This window comes from Gekko japonicus, unplaced genomic scaffold (genome assembly GCF_001447785.1).
Source record: "Gekko japonicus isolate JY-2015 unplaced genomic scaffold, Gekko_japonicus_V1.1 scaffold2907, whole genome shotgun sequence".
Classification (NCBI taxonomy): domain Eukaryota; kingdom Metazoa; phylum Chordata; class Lepidosauria; order Squamata; family Gekkonidae; genus Gekko; species Gekko japonicus.
In genome coordinates, this window is record NW_015170363.1 from 138029 (window position 1) to 159597 (window position 21569).

A 21569-nucleotide genomic window follows, 5' to 3' on the forward strand; every position below is an offset into this window, starting at 1 on the left:
CAGGACCTGATCATTATAAATTATTCTGGTTATTTTGTGTTGCATTTTTAGCTTGCTTTTCAGCAGAAAATTGACTTATAAATCAGTTTAAGCAATTTAAATAAAATATAATCTGTTGGGGAAGCAGCTTTAGTAAGGTATGGGACTCTTCTTTCTTTGAAAGTCCACGTAACCAGGTGAAAGGAAAACATAACTTCCTTAGGTGCAGTTTTCAGGCATGTATGACAATCTGCAGTTACTAACATTTATTTTCTGCACAGCTACTGAAAGTAGAGGAGCCATGTCCTCCTGCATCAGGTTGTCTCTGGAAGATGAAAGGGGGTGACTATATGCAAAATGCATTAACAGATTACCTGTCAAGGTAATTTGGAAGTTGGTTCTAATAAGCTACTCATTAGGCAAAATTAAGTCACCATAGTCAAATGTCTAATGGCAAAGTTGCCTGATGGCTAAGACTTTGAGGTTTGAGGCTTGATTCTGAATCAGAATTTCGAAGCCTCTCAGTAAAAGGAAGTGTCAAGTGGAGGTAGATCTGCTGAAATACCTAGCCATTGATCCGGGTTCTGACAAAATGCTTACTGTATATAAAGCATACTAAGTACTCAGAATGTTTAATGGCAATTTAAATGACAGATTTTCTAATCTTAAAAGGGCTGGAGATATCTGAATATTTTTTTAGTTTACTATAAGTAATTGAATTCATCCTTACTCTTAAGGAAAGATATAGTCCATTTTGTCCTTTTTTTTCTTTCCAGTATTAATTCTGAAACACCTTTCTTTTATAGTTTTCTACCTTGCTAGCTTGCTCACAAGTTCCTCTCTCACAGACTGATCTCGCCTCTGCAGATTAACAATTAACACTTTCTATTTCACATAACACCAATATTCCCAGAGCAGATAAAGAATTCTATCATCTTATCTCAGTGAGAACTGGATCACAATTTATATTCATGTTTTTCTGGGATTGGGGGAGGTCGATCTGAGGTTTTAAAAGATTTCTGTAGAGTGGTAGAACATTTTAAACACTTGTTGATAGAACTGCACAAGCTCCTGGATGACTTGTGATTTTGTTGCCTTGGGACACAGAATGAGTGTTGGATCAGCTAGAATGAAGGCCCTGTATGATGGACCTCTGCTGCTTGTTTTACTATGAGACAGATTTTCCAGCGAAAATTATTTTCCTGCTGTGACTGAGCAGCCCCAACAGCATGTAAATGAATATGGTTTTGAAAAGACTTTCTGTCGCACCTTGTTTTCAAAATATAATTCGGCTGTTAGCCCATCCCAAAGAACTTTCTGTGGAAAAGCAGGAACCCTTTTATTAATTCCTTTATTGCAAATGGCGTTTGAGATGTTGTAAAGTTCAATCTGAAATAGCAGTTTTATTTAACAGGAATGGCTGAGTTAGGGATAGGCAGGGGATGAAAAACGGAGGTAAATTTCATTGTATTTACAGGTTATATTTTTAACAGACCACAGAGTATTGTTGACGCTTATTTTCATTAATGGCTGGTTGTTAACAGTGAGATATTTCTTTGTCTTAGAGATTTCATTGCCTCAACAATGTGTCTTCATATAGATTCATTTAACTAACTTAGTTTCTTGGAGGCAAGCACTTAATTGTTGCTTATGTGGGTTTTATCGCATCTTATTGTTTTATTGTATTTTAATCTGTCTGTACGCCCGGCAAGGCGGGATATAAATTGAAAGTAATAAATAAGTAATAAATACTGATTTCGCTCCCTGTGAGATTATAGCATTCCTTTTGACTCTGGAGGTGCCTAAGATTGTTTTCTTTTTCACAAACCAGGGGTCCTTTCAGAGATGAACCCACTAAATAACTGAGTAGGAAATATTCATTTCCTAGAAACAATATTATTTTTCTGCTTGGCGAGACTGGCAGTTTCAACCTACTGACCAGTCTCTCCTACCAAACCTGATCCTCTATTCTTAACACTGTTCTTAACACTTGACTGACACTTAGACTAAAAGTTTCTATTTTGAATTTTTCCTCAGATTTTATAATATATATACAATAGGGGCAAGGAGTTGTGTCCCTAAACTTTCCAAGTGACTTTGTCTGATTCCCTATGACAGACACACTAATGCTAGAGACGAAAAAAAGGCAAAAAAGACCCTTTTTTTAGCATTCAGCTGCTCTTAAAGTTCTCCTCAGCTGGCGCTGACCAAAAGAGGGGTGCATGCAGGCAGCAGTCTGTCAATCAAACTGTGTTTCACAGTGAGGCATTAACCCTTAATCTCCCAGCTCTCTGAATTTGATTCACTAAGCATCCTGTTTTTGGAGGTCAGTTCATCTCACCCTGCTTCTTCCACTGAGGTGCACTGATAAATCAAACAGCACACTCTTTTTTCTAGCAACATGTGTAGGGCATATACTGGCTTTGAAATCAGTGACAAAAGACCTACCAGCTTTTATCAGCTAGGATAGATACTGGCAGGGTATAATTAGAACCTCAAATTTCATTAGGAAATGTAGAGGATGAGTGGTTTGAAGTAGTTTATATAGGGTAACTACTTCTGAGTCTTAACCAATTTTTACAGTTTATTTGCCCTTGTGAAAGTGGTTTAAGAGGCTCTCTCCAGATTTTGATGTGGCAGAGCTAGTGTGCCCGTTGAGACAGCCACATCTTGGCAGTTCAGTGGCCTGAGTCAGCAAAGAAATCTTTCCTTTTCAGTGTTTTTATTTATTTGTGTGTACCCAATTTTCTATCCAAAGAGACCCAAAGCAGCTTAAAACCCAAAAAGGGACTGTATGCACAAACCAATACACAAAACAGCAGAACATGAACTACATCTTGGAGTGCTCCTGGACTCATATACTACCTTCTCCAAAGGCCTGGCCTATGATCCATGGGCCAAAAAACCCAAAGAACCCAGAGCTCTATAAGGCTCATTCCCAGGCCTTATAAGGCCCCGTTCACACGAGGCGATTTGGCCCGGGAACGGGACAGTTTGGAGGCGGATCAAAGCAGCGCGATCACACCACAACATCTGGGAAGCGTTCTGCTTCCGCCTCCAAACTGGCCCAAACCCGGGAAGAACCGCCTCAAACTGAACCACCTACCTCGGTGGTTCAAACGGATGAGGCGCCTCTTCCCGGGCGTCTGATCGCCGGCGCTCCCTTGCGCCGGCTCAAGCCCGGGCCGGAGCCGAACTACGCATGCTCCGACATGCGCAGATCGGCCGGCTCCCGGTTAGAGCCGTCTTTTCTCTCCGGCGTTTGATCGCGCCGGGGAGAAAAGGCGGCTCGGCCGGGGGATCCGTGGGATCCCGCCGAGCCGTATCAACGTTGGCGGGGCTTTTAAAAGCCGCGCTTTAAAGGGCTTTTCCCCTGCCGTGTGGCAGGGGCCTTAGTATTCTTACAGGAAGGGTGAAAATCCTCAGCAAGATGATGTAGCTCGTAAGTGTTCCTTTAGTCTTTCCCTTCCTGCTCTTTCCTTTTGGTCCAGGTTAAGTTCTCGTCTCCTAAGTAGTTTCTACAGTGTATAACAGCACTTCTTTAATATCACAATGATTGGTATACAGTTAGCTTACCTCCAAGGCACCTGAAACACTGTAGCTAATACAGCTTGCCTTTATTTGAGTCAAGAGGTCAGTAAAAGTTCTTTGGGTTGATAAAGACTATATTTAGAGGTTGATGTGCTTGCTAATGTGTTAATGATGTGATGCTCTGTGGTTATCAACTGCTGTAGCTCGCTGAATCAATCCTGTTACTTTGTATGCTATATTTTTGAAAATTAATAAAATTTATTTTTAAGAAAGTTAGCCTCTCCTCTGATCTAGTTGGAAGAAATGCGTTCTATGTAACAAGACTTTAAAAGAAAATGTGCTGCAGATGATTTTCTTTAAACTGTACCCAGGCCCCGGTCACACGGCAAAGTTGCCGCGAGAGAGGCACAGAAGGTGGGCGGATTATTCGGGCGCAATCACACCCCAACATCTGGGAAGTGGAGCGCACCCGTGGCTTACCGCCAACAATGCTACTAGTAAAATGTACAGTGTACAATGTACTAGTAAACGTTTGCCACGGGCTGCCTCCAGATGCCCGTGGTGTGATCGTGCCGGCATGCGGCATTCCCCTCTGGTCCCTCGTTTACCCGCTGGTGCCAAGGGAAGGACCCATGCTGTGCCGCCGGCGCATCTGATCGCGTAATCGCGGATCAAACTGCGCCAGGGCAATTAGGCACGCCTCCCCCCCCCCCGCGCGGCCCGTGTGCCCGAGCCCCCAGTAGTGCTTTACCAGTCTGATAAATAATATTAAATAGTATTAGTTCCTAACGTTTATAGTACACTCTTAATCAAGAACAGCAATATTCACAAAGGGGTTGTTTGTGCATATTGCACTAATGAATGAAGGCTTTTAGCTTTGATACTGGATTTTAATAGGGAAGCATCCGTCTTAGTTTTGCAGAGATCTCAAGTTTGTACCACTAGCCACAGCTCACTATTGTGTGTGTGTGTATTGTAGACATTGCTTCTCTGCACTGTTAATAGTGATTATCCAAAAGACTGCCATCTGTAACCAGAAATTTTGATCCTTTGTGTGGACACAGGCAGTTCCTTGGGTTTAGCTTTAAAGTTTTTTTACTGTTGTAGTGGCACAAATAATAGGGTCTGGCACAGAATAGTTGGGGCTACTACAGAAAAGAAGACTCTTTTCAAAGCAGTGCCTGCATTATATCTGCTAATGGAATTGCATTAGTTATCGAACTCTCCCAAAAGTTCCTAAAACAACTAGCTGTTCAAAACCTCAAAATGCTTTGAGTTGCCAATTTATTTTGTCTCTACTGTCACTCCTCTTTCAACTGAACAAAGTTTGAGTCCAGTGGCACCTTTAAGACCAACAAAGTTTTATTCAAGGTATAAATTTTCGTGTGCATGCACACTTCTTCAGATACAGTGAAATGAGCAGTAAATTAGCATACAGCATAATGAAGATGTTTAACAGATTCAAGGATCAAACAGGAATAACAAGCTTAGTTTATATGGTTACCATTTGTTTAGATTTAATTCTGGGGGGAAACATAGTGAAGGAAATAAATATGTCAAAACTGGAGACTGATGGGCAGATGTATCCATATTTGAAGGGCCTCCTACTCCCTTAAGAACCTACCTGACTACTGTGGTTGTCTTCTGAGGCCCTGCTTCAGGTGCTCCTGCCTTCTGAGATTAGGTGGGAAGCAACCTGGGAGAGGACCTTCTTGGTTGTGGCACCAAAACATCAGACTCTCTCCTGAGACTCTCTCCTGCCTTCTTCTGTCAGCTGATGATGGCTTTTTTTGTTTTTTTCTGCTTTTCCTTCAGTGATCCCTCCTTCCTGCTCTGTGTTTAAATTCTTCTTGTTATATCTTGTTGGGTTTAATGGTTTTAAAATGGGATTTTATTGTGTATTTTTAAATTTGCTGGTCATTTTGGTGGCCCTCATGGGGACAGAAAAGACAAAAGCGGAATATGAATTCTGTAAGATAAAAATAAATATAACAGCGGGAGAAGTGGCAGTTTTACTATGTTCTCTATCTTCCCGGAGCCAGTTAAAACAGTATACCTTGCCCATAAACGTTACCAGACAAAATTGATTTCCAGTTGGCACTTTTCCAATGTGGAAGTCCTAATGCACAGTATAGTCTTGAGTCTGATCATGGGAAATGAAACTGCAGGTGCCATGCTTTATGTATAGTTGCTGGTGATGGAATGGGATGCTTCATACAAACTCAGTCTTTTGTAAGTTACTGAGAAGTGTTACAACTCTTAAATTGGTCCTGTCACATGAGACTGGTAATTTCTTCCAGTGGTGAATTCACGCCTTTCAGCATGTACTTAAGTATCTGGGATAATAGAAACGGCTTGAACGTTCCATTCCCAATTGCATTCTCTCTATGCTGATTCACATAGGTGTGTCTTGGCTGATGATTCAGTTGAAACGTGAAATGCTTCCACTGAAAAATGTTATGCGTGAGTTTCTGTGAAATTGCATGAAAGTTACAAGGAGCTCCTTTGATTCCAGAGACTGTTGATTGAGATTCTCACATACAACTCGTCTCCCTCTCTGATGTAATCATCAGAGGAAGAGAATGCATGTGGGAACATGCCTACAGTCTTACAATGTAGCATAGTGTTGTAAGATAGTCTTAAGTAGTAATGAATGGGGGGGTCTTAAATATAATAGATTCTAGACAAAACAATTAATAAATACGTGTGCAAAAGTGGAATCTGAACTTTTAAAAAGGTGGCAGTTTAGGGTGAGCCTCTGCTCAGTCACCGTAGGCTTGTATGTATGTCAACTGAGTCTGTGAAGACTTGTCCTTTACTTAAACTAAGCTTCCAGGATGTATTCCTGATTCTTGGACCCTGTAAATTATAGACTAAGCATGGCAGAAGGTTGCTCGGGAATGACCAGTCATTCTTCATGTAACCATTCCTCCAGTGCTACTGTAATCACTTTCTTATCGTTGGCCTTAAAGCTGGAGAGGATGGGGAAATGATGACACTGGCTCCCTTTTCCATCTACCTTTCCTCCCCTTCCTTGATGCATGCATACACTTTCCATTGCTCTCGGGGGGGGGGGGGAGAGAAGTATCCTGTTGGCTCTTTCTCAGCATCAAAGCTTCTATTTGTCTCTTCCAGGGAATACTTTCCTCCTGCAGCAAAAGTTACAGTTTGGGTTGTAAGGGGTGATTTGCACTGGCAAAACAAAGAAAAGGTTTCCCTATCCAAGCACTGCAGGCCTGGCTGCTCTGAAACTGTCAGTTTTGTACAAGCCACCATTTTGTGACTGGCTCCACCCACCAAGCTGCCATTTTGTGACTGGCAACTCCCAAGGCTTTTGAAAAACAATACTTTCCTAAAGACATAAAATCTGCCTTTCCCTGTAATAGATCTAAACATATTGAATACAAGATGATGAGGTTCAGGGGTCATTTCCTGCAGGAGCACACAGGAGCAGAGCTCCGGCAGTAAAGAGCCCCGTGGGCGGGCACATGCAACAAACCCCACCCACTGCTCCCAGCAGCCCTCAGTTGGGCCACGAGGAGCAAGAAGCAGCCAGGTAAGTTGCAGAGCCCCCCCCCGGCCCACCTTTAGGTACAAGCTCTCCCTCCTCTGTGAGGGCAGATCTGCGCATTCCCCTCCCACCCCCATAGCTAGCAATCCAAAACAGTCCCATGGAGCCTGAGCGGTGGGTACACTTCCGGTGATGTCAGGGGGTGTGGCATATGCAAATAAATTATGTTAATGAGTTATACTAATGAGCTCCTGCACCTCTTTTTCTACGAAATGACCCCTGATAAGTTTCTTTTTTTATATAAGCCCCCGGAGGGGATATTTTATTTTTTTAATACTACAAAAACTACCAAGAAAAAATAGGGATAGGCGCTTTGAAAGGCCTCAGTGCCCTTGAAGCCTGGCGACGAGGTGAATTATATGAACTATACGGCAGCAAGATCAGCCGATTAACGGGAACGACTATTATAACCAATGTCGACAGGGAGTATTCCTTGTGGGCACCAACTGCAGACCATCTTGGAATTATAGCACACTCTTATTATTAATGTTATGTATTGGTTGTGATTGCGATTTTATTGAATTTTATTGAATTTTATGTATGGCTTAGGCCTCTGTAAGCCGCCCTGAGCCCGTTCGCGGGGTAGGGCGGGGTAGAAATACCCGAATAAATAAAAAAATAAATAAACTACAATTAGGGAGAAAGGAAAGGCAACCCACACTAAACTAAAAACCCAAGGTTAGGAGATCATTCCCTGTTAAATTACCGTTAGTTTTAAAAAAGGCTGTTAATAAACAATATACTTTGTGAGGACCTGTCTTTCTAAGCTTATATGTTAGTTTGTTACTTGTTATGAGAAGATTTCCCGAGCATCTCCTCCAACTCGCTTCATAAAGGCAATTTTCAGAGTCCTTCCGCCTTTACATCTATACTAAAATTCTCTAAAATCTTAATAGCTTCTCAGACGTTCACTTCAAATTCTGCAGCCCAGTCTTCTTCCATCCAAAGGGATAAAACCACCAGTCTTAAACCTCTTCCTCTCTGGTCTCGCCCTCGGGGCCCAGTGGCATCTCAAAGGTTTCTTGATTGTGAAGGGAAACTCCAGCTCTTTTTTCTCAGCAGGATTTAAGATGACACTTTCTAAGAACACTTGCAAGGAAGGAGTTAAATCCTTGTAAATCTTTCCTGTTTCTCTTGTGCTTTTTCTCCTTTTCTCATTGAGATTGCTGTTTAATTTAGTGTCCATCTCATTCGCTTTGAAAGGCCTCAGTTCCATTTTTTCTACTATCGTTGCCAACTGGAGCTGCCGAGACACAAATTGTTGATTTATCTTGGGAAGCTGCTGGTTAATACCAACAAGTTGCTCCAGAATCGGCTTAGTGGCTTCTGCTACTAGTGCAATGACATCTACTTCCCTTCTTCTCGGAGTTTTCGCCATCTTTTTTGAAGTGCCTGCCATTGCAACGTTTTATTTTTCAATAAAATCTCTTTCTTCCCAGCTCTGAAAATCGCATACGCTGTTTAAATGCTCATGGATATCTCTCACAACAGGCTTGTGCGCTTGTAAATAAAGTCTTTCAGAAGTATTCAATTACGGCTGTCTCTCTCTCTCACCGTCCCCTCCTCCGTTTATGTAAATGCATCAGAAACCCCTCTCCAATCGCTTAAGGGGTTTCGGGGGGGATTTTGCTTCAAGTATCCATTTACAATCGTTTCTCTCTCTCCCCCCCTCCATTTATGTAAATGCATCTGAGAGGTGTCCCTCTCTCAGCACGTTCCAATCGCTCAGAAAGTTTTTTCTTTGGGGGGGGGGAGGATTTTCTCTTCTGAAGACAAATCACTCATTTTAACTCACAGTTCACTCCTTAACTCACAGTTCATTGTTGGTCTTTATCTTGACCACGCTCTTAATCGCTCCTCCGCTAGATCTCCTGCGCTTGACCGGATCAACACAGCTTGTGGTCTCGCTAAGAGGACGCAGTCAGTGAGAGGGACCGTCAGGGCGGAGGTTTCTTGTGAAATCCCAGATTCCTCCCTTAAAAGAAACAAAACAGCAATAATTCAAGTAGTTTTTTTATAATTTCTTCCTTTACAGTTGGATTAGCTTTGTGTATGAACGTGGATGGAAGTTGGGGCTTTGAACGTTGTTTTATTTACTTTGTTATCCTCCTTTCTGACTGAGACTCAAGGCAGATTACATCATGTAAATCAATGCAATCGATTGGAGGAGACATCTAATTAACAATGCAATAAGACTAGGATTACAGAAATTTGAATTAGGTCTGAATAACTCATTGCAAGCTATGCTTGACTGATTATAATCAAAGATTTATTTGATGGTACAAAGTAGACTTTTTTGGTACAGATCAATGGCTAGTAATACTTAAAACATTGTAGCTTTCAGCTTTTCTTAGGAGTTTGTTCATTTGTTTTTATTCAGTGGCTTTTCCTCAGGATACTTGTTCCTGTTCTGTCCTTGAGAGATCTTATATGAAACTTACAAAGCAAGGTTACCCTGCAAAAAAAAAATTAAAAGTCACTAATATTCTCAGTGAAGTGTTTCCCAACTGCTAAAATGAATTATTATAAACCAGAGATTTATGCTTTTCTGCCCCTCCAAGGGCCGCCAAGGCAGGTAAGAATTTAAAACATACATTAAAACATACATTATAAAACCATTAAAATTATCCTCTCTCCCAAACATACCTGATTAAAACAACTTTTAAAAGAGTTTAAAAAACAGAATTAAAATACAGATAAAACAGTTAAAATACATACAAAATATAAAACATTGGTTAGGAAGGAGGGGTCATTGAGGGAATGCCAAACGAAATAAAAAAGTTTTTACCTGCTGGCAGAAGACAGCAACAGAAGGGGAGAGACGAATCTCCCTGGGGAGAGACTTCCAGAGCTTTGGTGCATTGACTGAGAAGGCCCTCTCCCAGGTTGCCACCTGCCTAATTTCAGAAGGTGGGGGCACCTGAAGCAGAGCCTTCAAAGATGACCATAATGGTCAGGCAGGTTCGTAAGGGATAAAGTGGGCCTTTAGGTATATTGGTCCCAAACGATATGGGGCTTTGAAGGTCAAGACCAGCACCTTGAATTGTGGCTAGAAACAATTTGAAGCTAGCGTAGGTGGGCCAGCACTGGAGTGAGATGGTCCCTACAACCCACTCTAGTCAATACCCTGGCAGCAGCATTCTATGCCAGTTGAAGTTTCCGAAAACTTTTCAGCCCCATATAGAGCACATTGCACTAATCTAATCTAGATGTAACCAGGGCATGCACCACAGTGGCCAGATAAGAGACACCAGTGTTGGATCAGGCCAAAGGCCCATCCAATCCAACACTCTGTCACACAGTGGCCAAAATACCAGGTGCAGTCAGGAAGTCCAGCAGTGGGGCCAGGACACTAGAAGCCCTCCCACTGTTGCCCCCCCAAGTTCCAAGAATACAGAGCATCCCTTGCCCCAGTGGTTTCATTTAGATGTTAAAGAGCATAGGAACCTTATGAAATGCCATAGGCCAAAGAACTGAACAGCAGTCACCCAACACTGTCTTGTGAAACCTACCTTCCAAGTAGGACCAGAACCACCACGGAACAGTGCCTCCCAGTTCAGAAGGATACCATGATGGATGGTATCAAAGGCTGCTGAGAAGTCCAGGAGAATCAAAAGATGGCTTCTGTTGTCATAGACTGACATTCTTCTAGGCAGCAGGTACTATAAAAACGAGTAAATAAATTGCCTCACAACAAATCATTGCTCAGATAAAATAGTTATCAGAAATTGGTAAAAGAATACTTTGAACACTCTTTTTAAAAGCTTAATTATTTATATAGGAAGAAAGTGGTGAGGTGTAAACAAAATTGCATAACAATCTGAAACCCACATAGTAACATATGAAGTCCTTTTTAAACAAACAAAAGCAAATTACACAGTTGTTTGATATTAAAATTTTGGGTAACAGACAGAGAAGAATCTCTGTCTTAGGCCTAGGAGAGTCACCACCAGGACTGATCACAGGCCCCAAGATATGAAACAGCTGTTCATATCCAGTGACAGAAGGTGTTACTCCATTGATTGTGCTAGTACCTCCCTACTGGGAGACAGCTAAGAGGACTTGGAAGTGAGAGGTGGTGCAGGCTAAGAGAGGTGTCAAGATTATGTGTCATAGTGAAGTTGAATTCATGCCTTCTATTTATACTGCAAATACTTCTGTGTTGGTTTTATGCTTTTCTTTTACTGCATATCCCCTGGCTGTGGGGGTTTGGGTTCGATAATTGCCTACCATCATAGAGTTTTCTGGTATTAAACACTACCTTAATGAAAGGAATTTGACCTTAATTTCTCCATTTCTCTCTGGTGATATGTTCACAGGATAGACACTTTTTATTGTAAAGTTCTAGTTGAGCAAGAGAACAATAAGTTTTTTAAAAACCTGATTAGTCCATTTTGGTGTAGTGGTTAAGAGTGGCAGACTGTAATCTGGAGAACTGGGTTTGATTCTCCACTCCTCCTCATGCAGCCAGCTGGGTGACCTTTGGTCAGTCACAGTTCTCTCAGAGCTCTCTCAGCCCAACCTACCTCACAGGGTATCTGTTGTGGGAGGAGGAAGGGAAGGAGATTGTAAGCCACTCTGAGTGAAGGGCGGGGTATAAATCCAGCTCTTCTTCTTTGTATCAAACCTTTTGACATTTGTTATTTGCATGAAATAAATCTTTCTTTAAAATCCTGGTTAAGCAAAAAAAAAAAAAGAATGCTATGCTTTCACTGCAGGGTTTCCGTCTGAACCTTTTTAAAAAAAGAATTATCTTCCTTTCTCCCATTGCCACCTAGTGAGTTTCATCCCAGCAACCATTTGCTGCTAGGCTGTTAGGCTCACTAACGAGGGATTTTTCTAAATGACTTGACTTCTGGCACTTAGCCTCTGCCAGCATGATGCTGCTTCTAGTCCCTCTGGGTGGGTGGTGAAATGAACTCTCTTGAAGGCCTCCTTGATTATTTTATAATGACTCTGCTATTTTCTCTCACTTCCTGAAGGTCTGTATGGATCGGACATCCTTAACTGTACATAGAAGCCTTTATAGTACTCAGTTGTTTGGCACCCATCCATATTGCATTAGCACAAGCTGCTGCTCTTTCATTGGAGTGGATCAGTTTTAAGACGTGTGACAAATTGATATCCAATGCATACCGGACTCCTGCAGTATAGATACAAACACAACAGTCCCAAGTTGTTTCTTCTGCTTCCAGATCACCATTGATATGCTGAATTTGAAAACCTTGGGGGGAAAATGCCATTTGGGCATACTTTTAAAAGAACGGTGTATGATTCCTTGTACTAATAAACCATCATACCACATCTAATACAATACGATAGCTGTGGTGCAATCTTGTAGGTATACCAATATACCCGAACTCGAAAAATACTGATTTATTTATTTTTTGCACACCCCTAGTCAAAACTCTCTCTACTTCGACTGGCAAACATTCCTGGTGAAATTTTGCCTGTTGAAAGCCCACTCATTTGAATTAGGGCAACCAGTAACAAGTCCAGCCTTACAATGGCCTCACCCACTTTCTGAAAAGTGGAAACCAGGTGGAAGTACTGGCAGGTGCCATGGTGTCATAGGCTCCATGATGGAAACCCCTGCTCTTCCTACTTAACCTGTTCCAACACACTTTGTTTCTGCTGACATGTTTCAAACCAACATGGTTTGAGAAGCATATGTAGGCTGAAGAGTTACAAGTAGTTGACTAGTTCTGACTGTGACCTAATATAATGATGGCTTAGCACCTTTGCTTTTTATTGAACATAGAACATACAGCTCAGTTGTTTCTCACATGTTTTTACTATCTAACCAATCTGGTTCTTGTATTCAGAATTTTTCTAGCTACCGAAATGGCAATCTCAATCGACTAAACAGGTTTTCTTTTATGTATTGTGTCTATGCGTTTGGATCAGTCTGTTCTTTCAAAAATATATATATTTAGTTCAGGAATTTTTGAAAGTAGTTAGAACAACTATCAAGTCATTTAGAAAATATTGTCTTACGCATAAGCCATGTTAAAACAGGAAATAACTTCAAGCATCTCTGTTATAATATCATTGTATTTCTTATCAATATAAGTAAGTAGTTTATGGATTCTCTCAAACTCTAACAAGCCCAAGAAACTGAACTCAAGATGAGGTTTTGTAAGATCATAGTATTTCTGCTAAGTAAATTAAGCCTGGACATCCTTTGTTTGGAGTTTATATCAGTCACAAGCTAGAATACTAGAAAGAACACACATTTGTTACTGAGCAGTTACGTATATAGAGTACTGTCAACTGCACTGTCTTCTGTTCAGCTACATTTTCCATTCCATAAATATAAGGAACAGGGACTTGACAATATTGTTTCTTTATATTTATTTCTGAAAGTTGAAAAATCATAGTTAGTCCTATATTCTTTCAGGGTGGGTTCCATATTTTTTTTCAGAATGAGGTCGTATGATGGTTTTGTGGTCACTATAAATTATTAAGATATTTTAAAAAAGATAAATGGATGGTAATGATATCAAATAAAGGAGTGACAATGGTATAATAACAGACACAGTGTTCATGTTTATAAGACTTATATGTATGGGTGGCACAATGATCATAATGCAAATACTTAGTGGGGGGGAGTAATAATTATTGGGGCATACTAAAGTGATATCTTCAGCAGTTTAACAGGATTTATTCCAACAATACAGAACAGCCACAATGTCTGCATCCTGCTCATTTAAAGTTGTCTCTTCCTTGCAATTTTATAGGGCAGTGCTCCTAGGAATTGTAATTTTGTTGCAAGATGGCCATAGTGAAACACTGACAGCAAATTTCTCTTAAAATGGTTCCCATGTCAAATCTGTTTACTGTAAAAATTAAAGTCATTATCATTTTAGCAAAGATGAAGTGAGAGAAATTGAAACTCTGAAGAATATTGTCACCTTGAAGTTTTTAAAATACTTTTCCATAGCATTGGTGGAGATTAGTAGCTACCAAGCTCTAAGTGAAAATACTAGAGAGAGATGTTTGAAGCACCCATATTTAGAAAGGGAAGCAAAACCCATTTTCTGTTAACATTAAAAAATTCTTAAAATCCCTAGATAACTATTTGAATGACACAACTCAACCAGCCTACACTGAATTAGCTATGAGGTTGGTTAGTTTATAATTCTATACCATTTTTCCCCGTATAGAATGATTTATCATTGTTATCTCAATGAAAACTTTGAATCTTCCATAAACCCTCTTAAATTGCAGACTTTCCGTGGTCCATACAGTGACAATCAGGGTGTATATGGAGACTGGGAGAAGCACCCCATTTATGCGAGAGGCTGTCCAGACATGTCTTAACTGCCACTGCGGGGAGGGGGGGTTTGCAGGAACATAGGTGGTGGCTGTCATGTGTCATCACACATCTCTAGGGATTGCCAGAATTTCCACCAATTCCTAGAAAGGTGCAGTGTCACTTCCAGGTTTTCCCAGAAGCAGCATCACACCATTAGCTGGCAGCCATTCTTTAATTTTATCTTTTTTCCCTGCTGCCATTCACACCAGCGATGGGAAATACCAGCTGAGTGCCAGGGGATCTCCCGTCCCCAACCAAGGGGCTGGTGACATTTGTAGAAGCTGACAGGCAACAGTTTATGAGGAGTTTTAAAAACAGTTTTATGGCTGATGCTCCTTCTACTCCCCCTCTTCACATACTTTAGTTTCTATCACTCCATGTTGTAGATTTCTGAGGTGTTTGTCAGTCTTCACACTGTTTATGAAAATGTTTACTGAGGTGGAAAACCTGTAAAAATCAAGTGCTTTCAGTAACTATTTATCACCTGTGGGCTTGCAACATGGCTATTTAACAGAAAAACATCTGGGATATATGCAAAGCATCTTTAAAGATCTATCTTTTGCTCCCCTGGCTTCTGAAATATTTTCTGCCTGTACAGCTGCGATTGACAAACTGATTTGAGATGCCATAATGGTATTTGCCGTTTAATTTTACCAACAGCATGCATGATGATATACTTATTAAATATCATGTGGTAGAGAGGATCATATTGCTGTTGGAGTATAAAAATAACTCTTGCCCAGCTTTCTGTGTGACCTACTGGAATGATGGTTGATGCTTCCTTGGACAGCAAATCAAAAACACAAATAAAGTTGCTTTCTCTTTCTATTTCTCCTCCATTGGGAAGGTCTACATAGCAATTGAAGCCCTAAATAGCCTAGGGTCCCTCCAGGTCTAAAAAGAAGCTGCTATCACCACTATACCACTCACTAAAGTCATCAGGAGAGCTCTAATCCACCTTTCCCTGTAAAATAGCATCATTGTGAGCAAGGAGGCAGGGCCTTTACAGTAATGGCTGAAGTTTTCTGTATCTCCATTTCTGGGGAAGCCTTCTGTTGCTCCCTTTTGGTTGCCTTTCAGGGACAAATGAAAACATTTTCATTAAGCAAACGTCTGATCTCCTTTAAGAAATAAACTTGGCCTGGTCACAGTTTAGAAAATGATAATGAGATAACAGTGCTGAGATAGACAGACAGACAGACAGACAGGCATTATTTTAACTGATGTAAGTCTAGTTTGTCTTGTGTTACGAAATGCTTAGGTATCTTGACAATAGGCCTCTCTGTAGCATAGAACCTGAGTTGGCTTTGTTTAGTTCTTGTCAAGTTCATTCATTTGTTTAAATGCTTCTAAATGCCATCGGTGAAAGGTAGTAGCCTTCCTAGCAATCTGGGGGCATGGTTGCATGTATTACCATCTGTGTGATTAGCATGTAGGAAATGCATCTCAAGTTAGCATTGAATTCATTGCAGATACGATAAAGGAGGCCTTCATCCCTGTCTTTTGACCTTTCAGAATGCTGGACTAGATAGACTCTGGTCTGAGCTTGCAAGGAAGTTCTTACATTCTGATTGGTTTCTTGCAATCAAAGTCTCAATTTGCTTGCTTGCTTTCTTGGATGAAGTGGGGTTCATGCCTGCAGCTAGCATTCTTGAAAACCCACTCTCTGTTTTAGTAATGATTTATGCCCTCCCCCCTCTGCCTTAGGTTTTCTATGCCAGCAAAGATGGTACTAAGATCCCAATGTTTATTATCCACAAGAAAGGAATAAAATTGGATGGGTCTCAACCTGCATTCCTTTATGGTTATGGTGGGTTCAACATATCTATCACACCAAGCTACAGGTAAGCAGATCTGGGGACCATATTTTGAAACTATATTATAAATGTTTATGAAAGTAATAAAATGCACCAGTAATCTTAGAATGAGAAGCTGAACATTTTATTATGTAGGTTTAATTTCTGACTAACAAATATTGAAGTGAACAGATACTAAACCAAAAGAGAACTGCGTTTCTCACAACACTGGATATTTGTTCACTTCAAAAGTGCTGCCTAAAACTGAAGCTATAGTGTACAAATTAACTAGCATGCTCCTTTGCTCTTCAGAAGGTTTAAGTAAACAGATATCTTCAAACAGAGATGTTAGGGTCTACAAGTGAGGATCTGCAAGAAATTTGAGGAAACGGTGCATCCCTTCCACCTCCTTGCTTCCTTCCCACTTCTTCTCTAACAGTATTCCCCCTCTTTCTCTCCCTCCCTTTCTCTGTTAACCTTCCCCCATTTCCACCCTTTCTCCTATTCCTTTTATCTGTCATCTTTCACTCCTTTCTCCCATTCACCTACCCCCATCTCTTTTGCCCCAACCTTTTCTCCATGAGTCTGTCCAATCCTTGCTGCTCTCTCCATCACCACCCACCCCTGGCACTTCACTCACCCTCGCCTTTGCAGCTCTCCCCACCCAACCTCACCACCCTTGGCACGCACTCATACCCACCCTTGCTGCTCTTCTCACCTAACCCCAACTTTGCACTCCACTGACCCCCGCCCTTGGCTCTCCACTATCCCACACGCCATCCCCATTCACCCTCTCATCCTTGTTGCTCTCCCCACTTTCCTTGGGGGAGCAGTAGAAGTCACAGGAGAGGGAATCACACCCTGCCCATCTACTATGGCTCTTGGGCTGTTGTGCCATGCTGTTGCTAGGCTCATCATGTTCTCATGCTGCTGCGCTGATGATGCCAGGCCCAGTGCAGCTCCCAGGCTGCCGCACCTCCACCACTGGGCTCACCAAGCCTCCTGGGTTGCTGTGCTGCCACCAGACTCAGCTCACCTCTCTAGCTGCCGTGCTGCCACCACTGGGTGCTGCACGCCTCCCAGGGCCGACGGATTGGGGGCTGCAAAAGCAGGTAATTTCCCCAACTGGGGAATGCCCCAAGTTAGTTGAAAGATCTGTTTAGCCTCCCTGTGGCCCTGATCTGCAGATTTAGCTATCTGCAGATGGGGGTAATGGTGGCTGGCTATTAGTAAATAGATTTTTTTCTGTAATGGAACTAGACAAGCTTGAGAAGATCAGAATTCATTTACAGGACTGTGGGACAACATTATATTTTTCTTACACTGGGAATATTCCTGATAAGAAATCATGAGGAATCGACTTAAACATGGGGAGGAATTTGACACCTCTGGACTACACCATGAATAAAGACTTGAGAGCTTTGTTGAGCCACATGGCAAAGTAGAACTTTTAAACTAAGTAACATAGCAATAGAAGCCCTACTTAAGTTTCCAGAAAGTTAGAAGATCAGTGGCCTGATGCTATAAAATGTATTCCTAAGAGTCTCCTTTTGGGAATGACCTTAAATCTTTATGTATGCACTGCTGTCCAATGGCTAACAACTTACAGTTTGTCAACCATTGGCAGAAAAGATGGCCTCCTTGCTGCTGATTTGAATTGAAAGCTACTTCCAGGTCCATGCAGAGGTTCCACCTACATATTATCATTGGTCTTTTCCTTACTCCTTTACCTTTGCCTCTTCATTTTATGGTACTGGCAAAATAAAATGTTTTCTTCCTTCTTAAAATCTTCAGTCTAGTAAGTAGAATATCCCAAAAGTTATTGATTTGCACAAGTGCAGAATTGGGGTTTCCTTGGCACAGAATTTGAATGATTCTTTTTTAATATGCAGAAGCTATGAAGCCACCTTCTCTTCACTGCTTCTTTCATGTAGACTCCATTGACAACAGGGCGGCCTTTTGGGTCTCCCTGCTTCAAATCTGCACTCTACCATAGAAGACTGCAGGGTGACCCTGGGTCACTCATGCACACTCAGCCTAATCTACATCACAGGTGGTTGTGGGAATAAAATAGAAGAGAGAGCTTTCATTGGAGATAAAGATGGGATAGAAATGAAGTAAATAAATGTAGATGGAATCTGTTATCCAAGAATGTAGCAGGTTTGTTCTCAGTACCATTGTGAAACTCTGTACGAAGTTTGAATAAAAAACTGCCAGATCCCAGGAACTGGGGGCAGCAGGAAACTTTGTACCATCCACAGCCCAAGAGTTTTCACTTTGCCTAGCTAATGTTTCCATTTTTTTCATATCATATGTCTTCTCCAGCAGCCACTCACTGAACCATGCATGTCTAGATTTGACCTGACAATAAAACCCAAATGTATGAGTCATAGGTACAGAAGTGGAAATCAAAATGTCTGCTCTAGGGTTTTAAATGGGTTTTAAAACTCTTGCATATCTTTCCAGCTTAATAATTGACCTCAGCTGGAGGATCAGAAAACATCTTGGTGTTTAGCCACAGAGATATTGATGTACATAACAAACAGAATATGTTCAGGCTGCATGTCAGTCTTTCTTTGTAGAGCTGAGCATGTCATAAAATAGTCTTAGTAGTTCAGAGTCAAAGACCTAAGACTAGGGTTGTCCATTCGGCAGACTAGCTGAATATATACCTGAATAAAGCCTTATCAGCATTATTCAGGCATACATTCAACCAAATGTGATTCTCTGATGTGTATTCAGCAGCTGAATAGAGAATAGGATATATTCAGGGGCTGGGGGGGGGAGGGGATTTGAGGCAGAGGCACCAAATTTGCAGTGTAGCTACTGGAGCTTCTCCCCAAAAGAACCCCCAAATCTCAAAATGATTGGACCAATGGTGGGGAAAATATCACAACAAGCCCATCAGAGAAGAGTGTCTCCCAGAGAATCTCTGCAGGAGAAAGTGAAGGTTTTGGGGGGTATTGTTTGCTAGGCCAGCAGCAGTGTACCCAGCAGAATCAGGTCCACTGTGGCAGTGCCAAGAAACCAGCTAGACTAAGGTCAAATTTGAGAATCTCTGAAGTACAAACTGAGGGGTGGCATTTCTGCAAGAACAACAGAAATAGTATATTATACTAGTGGCCAGCAGCAGAACCCAACCAGTTCCAACTTACTAGTGCCCAGCAGCAGCACCCTGTGCCATTGTAGCAAAGGCCAGCACCACAGGTATGATGTTAAGCTCAGCCACAGAATCACAGTCCAAGCAAGGGGGAAGGGGGTTGCAAGGACAGCAGAAGCAGCACAACAGTGCCCATCAACACAATCCAGTGCCAACGTGGCAGTGCCCAGAAAAAGCCAAAGTGGGTGCCCCCATCCCACCATTGTTGCCAATGGTTGGGAAAATAGCACAACAAGCCCAGCAGATTCTCCCAGAGAATCTCTGCAGTAGAAAGAGGGAGATGGTTAAACATTTAAGAGATAGACTTACCTCCTATTACTTGCTGTTTCCCGATATTTCAGCCTCCTTCCTGCCATTCACCCTGATTTCCAGGACAATAGGGGGAGGGGGATCTCTGCAGCCAATCACTACAATGCATTTGCAAATGGCATTGCGTTGCAGGTTTGCAGCTTTGCAAGGTTGTTGCTGAAGTCCAGCAACTACCTTGCTTTCCTCACCTTTCCCCCTCACTCGGATTGTGATTCTGTGGCTGTGCTTTACATGAGAGCAGACCTGTGGGGCTGGCCTTTGCCGCAATAGCACAGGGTGCTGCTGCTGGGCACTAGTAGGTCGGCTCTGGTTCGGTTCTGCTGCTGGCAACTAGCATAGTATACTGTTTCTGCTGTCCTTGCAGGAATGCCAAACTTCAGTTTACACTTTAGCGATTCTCACATTTGACATTAGTCCAGTTGGTTTCTTGGCACTGCCACATTGGCACTGGGCTGTGTTGATGAACACTGTTGTGCTGCTTCTGCTGCCCTTGTAACACCCCCCCCCCCGGCTTGGGCTGTGATTCTGTGGCTGTGCTATACATCAGACCTCTGGGGCTGGCCTTTGCCACAATGGCATAAAGTGCTGGCGCTGGGCACTAGTAGATTGGCACTGGTTGGGTTCTGCTGCTGGCTGCTAGTATACTGTTTCTGCTGTCTTTGTTCTGCTGTCCCCTCAGTTTGTACTTTGCCATTGACTACAGTGGCCCCAGAAGATATAATGGAGTTGATAGATTCAGGAATCCCGAATATTTCCCGAATAAGGTATCCACACCAATCTTGATATCCGAGAATATTGGAGTATACCAAATATATTCAGATCAGAGAATCCCAAATCTCTATAATACTGTTTTTTTTTTAATTTCCACACCCCTACCTAGGACAGTCTGTGGCTCAGAAGGTACAAACCATAATCTCATTTGAACAGTTCACTAGATGTTTTGTTTTCACCACTAGTGCCACTCTGAGGGATCAGGCACATGCATTTGGCTAGGAAAGATCTCAACAAGAATTGAAGAGAAAAAGAGCAATAGAAGAGGCTGAGAGCTGGAAACCTTAGGAAGGGTAAATCCAACATGACTGGATTTGTTTTGTCTAAAGCTAGTCCTCAGCTTATGTACTGAGCCCTTCCTTCAGGCCCTGATTAAACTGCCTCTAGCTCCACCCGTGAGGTCAGCTAGGTCCTGACCATATACCAGAATTTCAAATGTAAAGTGTTTACAAAATAAAATCAAAAGATGCCCAGGATGTAGGGAAGGACAGGAGAAAGGGAGCAGAGTAACAAGTTTGCATGTAATTGCGGATCTGAGTACTGAAGATATTCAATCATGATTTCGAATAAGAATCCAGATATTCTGTCTACCTTATTGTCAGCAACCTAACCTGGTTCAAGTTCCTTTATTATGTTACCCTTTGGGGTCTGTAGTCATTCCTAACAATTCTTGTGTTCCTGAGCTAACCATCGCTTTATAATAAATTTGACTTTGTTCTTCAAATGTGAATTTATTTCGAATGCATGGGGAATCGGACATTTTGTTAGGAATCCCCTTTTCTTCATCACCTCAAGTCTGAGAGATCATGAGCGGGGTCGAGGAGAAACTACCAACAACGGAGGGGACCACCCCGGTCACCTCCAGTCCCCCTACTACCACAGCTGCGTCAGTACCGGTCTCGGTGCCAGCGACGGGAGCGGTGGGGGGAGCCGTGCCGAAATCCGCACCGATCCCATGGCCACCGACCCCTTCCAGATGGGGTAAGGGAGCAGTACCCGCCTGGGACGACTGGACTATGTTTGACTCGCAGAGCACACGAGAAACTTTTTCGCACTGCGGGAGCGGGCTCCACGAGAGCATGTACGACCAAGGGTTGTACCGAGGGAAGAGCACGGGCTTCCCTGGTGACTGGC

At 42.2% G+C, this 21569-nt stretch overlaps 1 protein-coding gene across 1 annotated transcript in view; it reads left to right on the forward strand.

Moving 5' to 3' along the window:
* PREP (prolyl endopeptidase) overlaps positions 1–21569 on the forward strand; it is a 150632-nt gene that overhangs the window by 94601 nt on the left and 34462 nt on the right. The window contains exon 11 of the mRNA XM_015418225.1: positions 16107–16243. Coding sequence (XP_015273711.1) covers positions 16107–16243 — 137 coding nt within the window. The remainder of the gene's footprint in view (positions 1–16106; positions 16244–21569) is intronic.